Raw genomic sequence first — 12,021 nt, forward strand, 5'->3', positions numbered from 1 at the left:
TTTATTCCTTAAAGAAGTTGGCTGAAAATTTACAAAATTTGCCTGTCTCTGGTAAATAATGACATAAGTGAATAGAGCGAAGCTGCAATACCAAGTGTATCAAGTTTATACTGTAGTTACATTTGTCGTAACATGATGGTTACGATCGCAATAAATAAGTCTTGTAAAAATATGCAGGACAGTGTATATATATATATATACAACATGGCTCCCTGTGGGAGGCCCACCAATGTCTACTATACTATTGTTGGCAGAGGACGCATACAAATAGCACAGTTTGGGCCTTTTCAGAATTTACCTTTCTCACAAGGAATATAACGGAAGTCCATGGGTTCACTGACTTCTTGGTCCGATGGTCTTCTAAGTTGCATTTTCACCGTTGTGACTTCAGTGATGTCAAAAGGAATCGGAGGGGTCTTAAATACTATAGCAACTTGACGGTGAACATCTGCCTGCGCAAATTGTCCTTTATCTTCCCAAGTATTGGTGAAAAATCGAACCTCAATGTCATCTATAAGAGATTAAAGAGAGGAGGCAACAAGAACTTGGGTTAGAATAATATACTGTATGTGCTACATTTATCAAACCCAACAGGTGGACCTAGGTGTTAGTCGAAGCAAATATTTCCACCAGGAAATGTAAACTTTTAGGTTGTCTTCTGTCAAACTTTTTTAAATGCTCGTTTTTGCCATTCCATAAGCATAGATAGGCAGATTTATCAAGAGACAGAAATCGGGGTGACAATCCCGGTGGTGTGGGTAGTCATATTGGTTGTCAACCATCAAAAGCGCTGCGCAATAAGTTGGCGTTATACAAATAAAGATTATTATTATTCCCAAGAACAAAACTAAGAAAGGTTAGAATGCAGTTTTATTTACTAGTAATTTCCTAATTACTTTTGGAAGAAATGTTTCCTATAGTAGAAGTATAAAATATGTAGAGATAGAGTAAACGTGAAATCTGCACCTTTTTGAACTTTATCACATAACAAGAATATTTCATCTCCTCCGGCGGCGCTACCACAGTTCTTATTGACTCGGCAGATGCGAAGTTCTGCAGTGTTGGGAGCACCTGGGATGAGAAATTAGTTTAATCAATAAGTAATACAAAATATTAAATAGTAATTCACATAAAATGTGTCCTTAAGAAGCAGAAGAACGACTGTCATAGTGCAGCGAGTGTGGAGCTAAATCAACCAATCAGCTATATCTCCTTAAAAGATATTAATGCCTTTAGGGCACAATTTTTTACTTAAATACAAGTATTTTGGGCTGACAATCATTTTCACAGTAGGGTTTGATTTAAAAGGTTGCATCGTTTGACTTCTGTAGCTTCTACAACGGACCTAGATAAGCTAGGGGCTTGGGCAGAAAAATGGCAAATGAAGTTCAATATTGAAAAATGTAAGATTATGCACATGGGCAGGAGAAACGGATGTCACCAATATATACTAAATGGGGTACTGCTAGGGAAAAGTGATATGGAAAAGGACCTGGGGGTACTAGTGGATAGTAGACTAAACTGGAGTAACCAATGCCAATCAGCTGCTGCAAAGGCAAATAAAGTCTTGGGTTTTATTAAAAGCGGTATAGGGGCGAAGGATGAGAACATTATCCTTCCATTATATAATGCACTTGTCAGGCCTCACATGGAATACTGCGTACAATTCTGGGCACCGGTGCTCAGGAAAGATGTTACCGTGCTTGAGGGGGTTCAAAGAAGGGCAACTGAACTAATACATGGAATGACGGGACTGGAATACCCAGAGAGGCTATCCAAATTGGGACTATTTACTCTAGAAAAAAGACGGTTAAGGGGTGATCAAATAACGATGTATAAATACATGAGGGGACAATACAAGGATCTCTCCCAAGATCTGTTTATACCGAGGACTACAACAGTAATGAGAGGGCATCCGCTACGTTTAGAGGAAAGCAGGTTTCATCACCAACATAGAAAGGGGTTCTTTACTGTAAGAGCAGTTAGACTGTGGAAGTCTCTGCCGGAGGATGTGGTGATGGCAAAATCCATAGAGGAGTTTAAAAGGGGACTTGATGTCTTTCTGGAGAGGAAGGATATTATAGGATATAAATCTAAGGTTATTCGTTAATCCAGGTTTACAGGCAGGTAGGAACTATTAGGGGTTGATCCAGGGAACAGTCTGATTGCCATTAGGGAGTCGGGAAGGAATTTTTTTCCCCAAAAGGGCTATCTGGCTTCTGCTCTTGTTTTTTTTTTTTGCCTTCCTCTGGATCAACACAGGAGGATAGACAGGCTGGACTAGATGGACATTGTCTTCATTCAGCCTAACGAACTATGTTACTATGTTACCTTATATAGACTCTGCAGTCTTAAGTCTCAATAAGAGAAGCTAGGCTGGGCTGACAGCTCGGTTTTCAGCTCTTCCTTCTTTTCTGCACATTTTATTAGCTAATTAATGACTGCAACAAAAATAATCTTTGTTGTAGTCATAAACTAGCTGATATATGAGTGCAGGAGAGGACAGAGCAGAGGGAAGCTAAGCCCATCAGTCCAGCACACTGACAGATCTGTTGAGACTAAGGCCTCATGTCCACGGGGAAAATCAGGCCCGCTACGGATTCTACATGTAGAATCTGCAGCGGGTCCCTCCTGCCCCGCGGACATGAGCGCTGAAAATAGGAATTTAAAAGAATATACCCATCCGGAGCGGTTCGGGAAAGTCTTCTCTTCCTCACGGCCGGATCTTCTTTTTCGGCCGGCGGATGAACTCGTCACGGCTGCGGCACGTCGCCGACGTGCCGCGCGCATGCGCCGGGCACATCCGCCGAGCCGAAACAAGAAAGATGCGGCCGTGAGGAAGAGAAGACCTTCCCGGTCTGCTCCGGATGGGTAAATTCTTTTAAATTCCTATTTTAGGTCTCCCGCGGATCCGGACGGCTTCCATAGGCTTCAATAGAAGCCCGCGGGAGCCGTCCCCGCGGGAGACCCGCATGAAAATGGAGCATGGTCCAGATTTTTTCATGCTCCATTTTTAAAAAAATCATTTTTATTGACCATCCGCGGGTATTTATCTACCCGCGGGTGGTCAATGCATCCCTATGGGGTGCGGATCCGCGCGCGGGAGAAGAGTTAAAATCCGCTGCGGATTTTAATTCTTCTTTTGCCCGTGGACATGAGGCCTTAGACTGCCGTGTCAATATGCAGTGATATGTAGAAGATCCAGAAGACAAACTGTGATACATTTATAATCAAATTGTATTGTAAAAATTGTCAGCCTAAAATACATGCATTTAAAGGGAGATTCTGGGCTTTTTTAAATGATGACCTATCTCCTGGATTGGTCATCAGTAGTTGATGGATGAGGGTCTGCCACTTGGGGCCACTGTCTATCAGCTGATAGTTTGACCCACTGCAGTTAAAAAAGCCCAGAAAGCCCCTTTAAGTGGAAATACATTCACCGTAAAGGTATCCATAGCTTTTATGGTGCCCATACACTTCAATAGCTGTCAGCCAAATGCTTGTTCAGCTCCTAAGCATTTCTCCTGATGCTCCCATACACATATATGCTTGGTTCAGCCAAGCATTCATGTGTTTCACATGGGGTCATTGGAGAAAGTCACAGTCAGAGAGCTCTCATGGCAACTTATTTTCATGGGGAACAAAAGGATGAACGTTGAAATTCAACGTGCCCGATCCATCTTTCCCCCAACGTCTTTTCTCTGGGGAACGTTTCTAGACTCCCATACATATGTGAGAGGTGTCCAATTCTGCCAAAAAGCAGGTTCAGACAACTTTTGTCTAATGTGTATAAGGGCCTTTACTTTTTAGTTTATGCTTTCATTTAGTCTATGAAGATGAGAAGTAACTTTTGTGTATCATTCTTTGAGTCTGGGAAACCTTTGCACATTAATGTCTTCCAGACTTTGTGTCTTGGTAATTTTTATTGACAAGTTGATAGTTTACCATTTTCTGGAGGACTTACGGTTGTCATAAATCGGGTTGGAAACAATTGGATGTAAAGCTCTGGTGTAATTCCCATGCTCATCAGCAAGAAACACTTGGAAGCACAATCGTACAACATTTAGGTCGTAATCCTCAATCGTCAACAGCTGGTCATCTCGCACTGTGGAGGGGAAGACATTATGTGCAATATTACTTAAAGTGCACTTGTCGTCTCAGATGACTTTTCAGAATAAGCTGTTGTGTATACATGAGGAATAACACTATTTCTGGCCATTATATGGCTTGTATATGGCATCTCTCAGCAGTCTTTCACTCTGTAGGCTGTAATTCTCAGTTTTCCCTGAGCTGGTGGGTGTAAGCTATCTGCTATGATGTCTCCCATACACTGCACACAGAGGAGATCCCGTTTGCCCTATATATCTGTAGAACACTCTCATAAGTAACAGCAGCATGGAGGATGTTATACAGCAGTATGGAACATGTCTTATAATGCTCTTGAAAAATGAAAGCTGTGCAGTGATTGGTTGCTATAGGCAATATGTCAGGTTTACTGTTAGATTATTTTGATAAATCCCGATCACTGTCATTTTCACTGTGTTATTGCCATGTCATTCAATAGGCTATTCACTTTTAACAATAGATTCAGATGTGTGCAAAAAAAGGCAATGGAAAATATGCAGCTGGAAATCAATACTGAGTCATACATGGCAATAAGAATACTTTCTGAAATTTATGTGAATAGAACAAGGTGGCATTTCTCAAAGGTAAAATTAAGAAAACACCTTTCCATTGAGGTTTTATGAACTGCAAGGGTCCTCCCACATGGTATCAGATTTGGAGAGGTTTCTGCTACCCTGGGATAGGCTATGAAATTCTCAATATTGAAGTGTGTTTGTTCATCAGCTGAAATTATTTTATCAATTTCAAGAAAGCTGTTAATAAGTTCCATTCTTTTCTGTATTTATCAGATACCACTCAAAGTTGAATGTGACTTAAGACCCATTTACACGATTATCGCTCAAAATTCACTCAAAAGATGGCATATGAGCGATAATCGTTGCATGTATACGCTACCATTGTTCACTCACCATCTGATCGATGATTTTAAGGTGAGCTTAAAATTCATAATTCAGTCGGAGAGAGATAACAGGGACTACACGCTGTGTTCTGCATGGGAGTCGGAGATTACATTGTATTCTGCCGAAAGCCCATGCGTTAACGATGGAGCTGTGTGCAGAGCTAATGGACACTGATGTCAATTAACACTTTTTCAGCTTCATTTGCATGTAAAAGAGCCTCAAGGAGCTGTCTGCAGACAGCTCCATTGTTCTCGCATGGGCTTTTGGCAGAATACAATGTAATCTCCGACTCCCGTGCAGAACACAGCGTGTAGTCCCTGTTATCTCTCTCCGACTGAATTATGGATTTTAAGCTCACCTTAAAATCCTCGATCAGCCGGAGAGTGAACAATGGTAGCATATACATGCAACGATTATCGCTCATATGCCATCTTTTGAGTGAAGTTTGAGCGATAATCGTATACATGCAAAGACAATCTTTCAAACAATTGAAAGATTGACAGTTTTAGCAATCATTTTGCATAAAGTGTTAATGGACACTAATGTCAATTAACACTTTAACACTTGAGCGATAATCATTGCATGTATACGCTACCATTGGTCACTCTCTGGCTGATCGAGGATTTTAAGGTGAGCTTAAAATCCATAATTCAGTCGGAGAGAGATAACAGGGACTACACGCTGTGTTCTGCACAGGAGTCAGAGATTACATTGTATTCTGCCGAAAGCCCATGCGAGAACAATGGAGCTGTGTGTAGAGCTCAGACCACATGCTGAGCTCTGCAGACAGCTCCTTGAGGCTCTTTTACATGCAAATGAAGCTGATAAAGTGTTAATTGACATTAGTGTCCCTTAACACTTTATGCAAAATGATTGCTAAAACTGTCAATCTTTCAATTGTTTGAAAGATTGTCTTTGCCTGTAAATTGGCCTTTACAGAGTAGTAATATACTACAGATATGTACAAAACTAACCAGAGTTTGCCTGGACAAGCGTCCCTGCAGTAGAATGTGCTACATGTAGGGTTATAACATATGGCCTATTACAAAGCGGATCTGCTTGTCCTATTTGTCCAGTAACAGCACTACTCTTAATCATGGGTCGTGTCTAGTATTGCAGCTCAGCCTTGGTGTGACACTGAGACTATGCACTAAAGTGGCATTGTTTCTAGAAACATTCCTTTTTCTAATCCTTGACAACCCCTTTAAGACCTTCTTAAAATGAAAAGACAGAGTTGGTCTTAAAAAGTTATCCATTCTTCTGTACATAAAGTTTAAAGGAGATTTCCAAGTTATTGATTTTAAAGAGTTTTAGTTGTCATGTTAGTGTGAGTTGTAATCCTGTATTGTGGGATGCACCCATCTATTGGTTGGCCTCTGTGGTACCGGTCACATTGCAGATTAAGTTGCATGCAGTCGCTCCTCCCCAATCTGGGCTGGGTTGAGTGGGTGGCTGCATATAAGTCTGCAGTGGACAGTTTACCTCCTCTGGTTTATAGTCTGGCTTGCTGCATATTGTTAGGTTCTACAGCCATTGTGCCGATCCTACGGCCCTTGTGATGGTCTTATGGTGATTGTGCCTGCTCTGCAACTTATCAGGGACTGCACTTTTTGTCTCTTTTCTAGTGAAATATGTTTTTGTGTTCCCCCTCACCTCTGTGATTTTAATTTACTTTACAGTGAGATAGTGTAGGTTCTGACGTATGCGGTGTGGCCCGTCAGCTTATGCGTCTTGGCCAAAACGCTAATTAACACCCACATTTTATTAGTGTGTATTAATATTTCCTTTATGCAGTTTGCTATAGACTTCTGGGGGAGCCCAAGATGTCAGCCAGTGCAGCCCATTGTTGAGATGTGGGGCAACCCACTGTCATGTCAGTGTGAGTTGTAATCCTGTATTGTGGGACGCACCCATCTATTGGCTGGCTTCTGTGGTATTGTTCACATTGCAGATTTAGTTGCATGCAGTCGCTCCTCCCCAATCTGGGCTGGGTTGAGTGGGTGGCTACTAGAGATGAGTGAGCATACTCGGGAAGGCGATTTACTCGAAAGAGCATCGCCTTTTTCGAGTACCTGGGGCCACGGGAGGAGCAACCCCCCGCTCAACCCCGCGGCCCACCCGAATCTTCAGGGATGAGCCAGCAGTTACTCGAAAAAGGCGATGCTCTCTTGAGTAAATCGCCTTGCCGAGTATGCTTGCTCATCTCTAGTGGCTACATGTAAGTCTGAAGTGGAGAGTTTAGCTCCCCTGGTTTATAGTCTGGCTTTCTGCATATTGTTAGGTTCTACGGCCATTGCGCCGGTCTTATGGCGATTGTGCCTGCTCTGCACCCTATCAGGTATTGCATTTTTGGTTCTTTTCCAGTGAAATAAATAGTTTTAAGCCCCCTGTGCCCACAACTACATAAAAGTAATAGCATCGGCGCATTAGACAGGTGACGTAAACCTATTGATTCCCTGTAAACCTGTCATGGGGGCTTCTAATGTAGAAGCCCTGAGGCAGTTTTACGGGATGTCAATGATTACATCACTGCTGGCCTCCCATTGGCTACAATAGTCACATGGATAAACAACCCACATCACCGCTGCAGCCGATGTAAATAGAAGACTAGAGCAGTGGCGAGGGGCAACAGGGAAGCACTTCACAGCGGGGGAGAAGTATTGTAGGGGTTTTGTTTAACCCCTTATGTCTTGCCCGATGCCACCTTTTTAATAACCGTAGTACGAATAGTTTTGCAACTTTTAACATGCTTTGATTTTCAGTTCCTTAATGCTTCAAGATCTCTGCTTACTCAATAACTAGAAACAGCACTAATACACATGAAACATCTGAATAACACAACTTGCACAACTGTGGCTCATACTGACCACATAAAAATGCAAGGTTCTTAGTGCATATTTTGATCAAAGCATGTTCACCCATCTGCCACATCAAATCGCACCTGATTGGACAAGTACCTAGCCCCGAAACACATCTCTCTTTGGGCCAAAGGCCTCCAGTATACACAGGACAAGCTGGATACCTGGCTATATACTTTCATTGAGTTATGATTTACATAGGCGTATTTGCATGAGAAAATTTTTGCGCACACATTATGCCGAAAATAGAAACCATTGATTTCAATGGGTTTGTTCAAATGTGTGTATCTTGTGTACGCAATTGCGTTGCGCAAAAAAATAACACGGCATGATGTATTTTCCTGCTTATTTATACAGGAAAAGAACACATCCAAGAATTTGGCCATTTCAATGGTTGTGAGCATCGGTGCATACTTTTTGCATGCGTAACTTGCGCGTGCAAAAAGTACAGTTAAAAACAGTTGTACGGCAAATATGCAACTTTCATTACGTAAAACACTTGCAAATACACACACACAGATGTGAATGAGGCCTAAGGGACAGATGGAATGAAAGACAAAAGTGAGGGCAGCCACTCCCCGCCAATGCAATGGCCCAAGGAGTGGTGTCTTTTAGAGCTAGATACCTCTTCAGTAAAACCCCATTTACACTGACAGATGATCGCTCAAAAGTCGCTCAAACAATAGTTTGAGTCACAGTTTTGAGCGATCGTCTTTGCATAGTCTAGAGTAGCTCAGTAGCTACTAAAGAGCTATGCTGGCAGAGCGGGACACTGCCGCTATCGCTCGGTGAACAATACAGCTCTTCTGCATAAGCAAACAGCTGTATTGTTCACCGCGATTACAGGTCACGTCCCTCTGTGAACTACCAGCGGGACACAGACTGTAAGAATCTTATCAGCGCTGCCGACTGTAATATGTTCTTCGCTAAATTCAAGTAAACTAGAATTGAGCGAGGAACGACTCGTGCACGAAAACTGCACGATGTCCGTGCATTCAGACGCAATGGTTATCGCTCAAGAGACGGCTTTGAGCTAATTTTGAGCGAGGATCGTTTTGCCTGAACGTGGCGGATGGGCCCACATGCTTTGATCACATTATGTGCTAAGAACCTTGCATATTTATGCAGTTAGTAAAAACAATACTTGTGTAATTTTATTCAGATCTTAAATGTGTACGAGTGCTGAGGCGTCTGTTTCTGTAGCAGCCAAGACCACATCAAAAACATCAACAATTTGCAACAAAATGTATGCAGATTTTAGGTACAGTTTTTGATGCAGTTTTAATCATACCTCAACTGCACATTCTAAGTCACAAATGTCCTGGAAGTCTGAGAAACTTTATAACTTCAAGTTTTTCTAGCTAGATAATACAATTTCAAAAGGATGTACTTTTTTAAATCACTTGTTACAAAAAACGTATTAAGAATGTATCTACAGTGACTTGAAGCAATGGTAATGTCACCAATGTATGAAATGTGTAGGCACTGGAGGATTATTCAGCCCACGAAATATTCCTCTATCACAATTGACAACCCATCTGTGGTTAATGTTAGTATTTCAGAATCATGTGGTAATAAGAACATGTGATAGGGTTAAACATAAAACATAGTTAAATACTTCCTTCACGCCCATAGATAAAAGTAGGTGGAGGAAGATGATACCCACATTGGTAACAAGGTGCAGCCATAAGCCTATTCAAAATGTGACTTTGGGTCTTTGAGCAGAAGGTAGGAAACCGTTTGCAGAATTAAAGGTCAACAAATGTAACATATCGAGTTTATGGGGGAGAAGTATAAAACGAGTGCTGGTGAAAACTGCCCACAGCAGCCAATGACACGCCAGTCTACATTTTCACACCTGCCTTTGGCCTCATACACATGATAAAGCTATGTGAAGCCACATGGTACAACACCCAATCATGGAAATATTCTCCCACAGTACCATTGTTCCGTGGGTACTACCAACCAACACATTCTCCTGTCGTAACAGTAGCCACTAACAGAGATGATCTGGTTCTGCTAGGACCCTGCAGCTCTGTTTTGACAGAGAATACCCAGCGGTCACGTGATCACTGGATTAAATAGCAGGAGTAACATTTCCGCTTTCAATTTCTACTGCATAGCACTCATTGAGTGCTATGTAGCCTGCAAGAGAGAAGGCAGAAGTGGTTAAAAACTGCCTTCTCTTCCAGGTCCTCAGCTGTGACTAAAACCCCATGTACACACACAGATGATCACTCAAAGTTTGTCAGAGACTGACAGTTTTGAGCGATCATTTTGCATTAGCTACTAATGGGCTAATCAGCCAATTGGTAGCAAACTAGCTTCATTTGCATGTATTTAGAGAACAGTGGGTGGTCTGTTCTCTAAATACATCTTTATTGTTCTCCAGCAGGACAGCAGCTGAAAGAATGTTATCAGCACTGCTCGCGAAGAACTCAGTGTGCGGTCCCTCTTATCAGGGACGATGGGTTTTAAGCTGAGCTGAAGTCAGCGATGGACGAAAAGTGCTCGGTAAGTGCACGATGGGTGCACATTTACACACAACGATTATCGCTCAAAAAATGGCTTCTGAGCTAATTTTAAGCGATAATCGTAATGTGTAGAAGGGCCTTAAGCTGTGCAGGACAGGAGCTTTAATCTCAAACCATATTTTTTACTATCAACCGGCATTAAAGCCCAGGCCCAAGCGCTGTAAATTTACTGTGCCCCATTCTTAGGGGGTTAAGCAAATGCACTAAAAGGATAATCCATAATGCTTTGCACAACAAGGGGGCATGGCCTAGCAGGAAAAGGGGTGGTGGTGTTGGCTTACATATAATCTTTGTCAGTTAGGTCATGATATTGGCACAAACAAAGCCAACTGATAAGTGGCTTTGTGTTGCACAATACTGGTGTAGACAAAAGTGTCTAAAGATGCACCAGATTTATCATACAGCATAAGTCAATGTGATAAATTTGGTGCATTTTTAGACTGGGTACTGGTGCATCTTGTCTCCACCGGAACTAGAGGTTGAGACATGGGTTGTCCTGTTTGAGTTATAGAGGAAGGGCATGTGACAGCCACAATTTAGTATTGGCTGATGGACATGAAACTAGGTCACACCTCTCCTAGTGGCTCTGGCAATGTTCCTGCACTGCCCTGGCATCTCAGCATCTGTGCCCGCTGTAAGTGTTCCCCCTGGCAATCTGCCATCTCCACTCCCGACCCCGCTGTTGCTTTAGGCGCCACTTTACCTTCATCTCCCTTTTGCCCTGCCAGCTCCAGCGCTGTTAGAGTCCCCCTGGCCTGCCATGGGCACTAGAATCTGTCCTCCCATCCGCCTCCAGTGTTCAAGCCACCCACGCTCTCACATGGCTGCATGCATGGACCTGCCGGCACTCTTACCCCGGCCTGCAACATGGCTGTACGTACGGGAAGGGGGAATGAGCTACACTCCCGTCCCCCGCTGTCACTCTCTTTGGAGGCCTCCCATCAGCGCAGGTATCTGCTATCCCCTCGCCGACCCCGCTGTCTCTCGCCGTGCGCTATGGCTGAACAGCAGCTGTGAGTCCCTCGCCAGAGTCAGACAGCACAGTCCACGAGGGGGTGGTGAGCACATCCCTAACACAAACCTTAACCCTAAGTCATCCCTAACACTAACTCTAAGCCAGGGGGGGGGCGTTACGTGGGTGTTCCCTGTCACTCTGCCCGGCCAACCCATGTCTACACCCCTAGTTCCAGTGGAGACAAGATGTACCAGTACCTTTACACTGTCTGTTCTGAGTATACACTCGCTCACAATTACACTGGATTAGTATATCTGCTTCAATTTGCGCATTGAATGGCTGTGATTGATTAATCGAGCACTGCAGTGATTGGCAGAGCTGCGACGCTCAAGAACCAATCACAGCCAGCGCTTCCTGGAAGAGCCAGTACTGGGGGAAAACTACAAGCAAGTGCTGGAGCTGCGGAGAAGAAGTGCACCAGAGCAGAAAGCACCTGATAGGTGATGTATTGTGTTTTTTTTAGTGCAGCAAGGGGGTTATTTTAGGGGAAACAGTAGGATTTCCTACTGTGAAAGTTGCATCGCACCGCACGAAAACCGTGCTTTCGTGCGATGTAATGCGACACAAAGGAATGTTGTTTTTCTTGCAAT

General features: G+C 43.1%; 2 protein-coding genes across 2 annotated transcripts in view; one reads left to right on the forward strand and one right to left on the reverse strand.

Annotated features, from left to right (window-relative positions):
* The window catches only part of PUS10 (pseudouridine synthase 10), a 105,321-nt gene that overhangs the window by 90,612 nt on the left and 2,688 nt on the right, over nucleotides 1–12,021 (forward strand). The gene's annotated exons all lie outside the window — the stretch shown is intronic.
* Nucleotides 1–12,021, reverse strand: part of REL (REL proto-oncogene, NF-kB subunit) — a 53,152-nt gene that overhangs the window by 10,881 nt on the left and 30,250 nt on the right. The window contains exons 6-8 of the mRNA XM_066595731.1: nucleotides 3,965–4,105; nucleotides 967–1,071; nucleotides 299–511 (exon numbers count right to left, since the gene is read on the reverse strand). Coding sequence (XP_066451828.1) covers nucleotides 299–511; nucleotides 967–1,071; nucleotides 3,965–4,105 — 459 coding nt within the window. The remainder of the gene's footprint in view (nucleotides 1–298; nucleotides 512–966; nucleotides 1,072–3,964; nucleotides 4,106–12,021) is intronic.

Source organism: Eleutherodactylus coqui, chromosome 3, assembly GCF_035609145.1.
Source record: "Eleutherodactylus coqui strain aEleCoq1 chromosome 3, aEleCoq1.hap1, whole genome shotgun sequence".
Taxonomy (NCBI): Eukaryota; Metazoa; Chordata; class Amphibia; order Anura; family Eleutherodactylidae; genus Eleutherodactylus; species Eleutherodactylus coqui.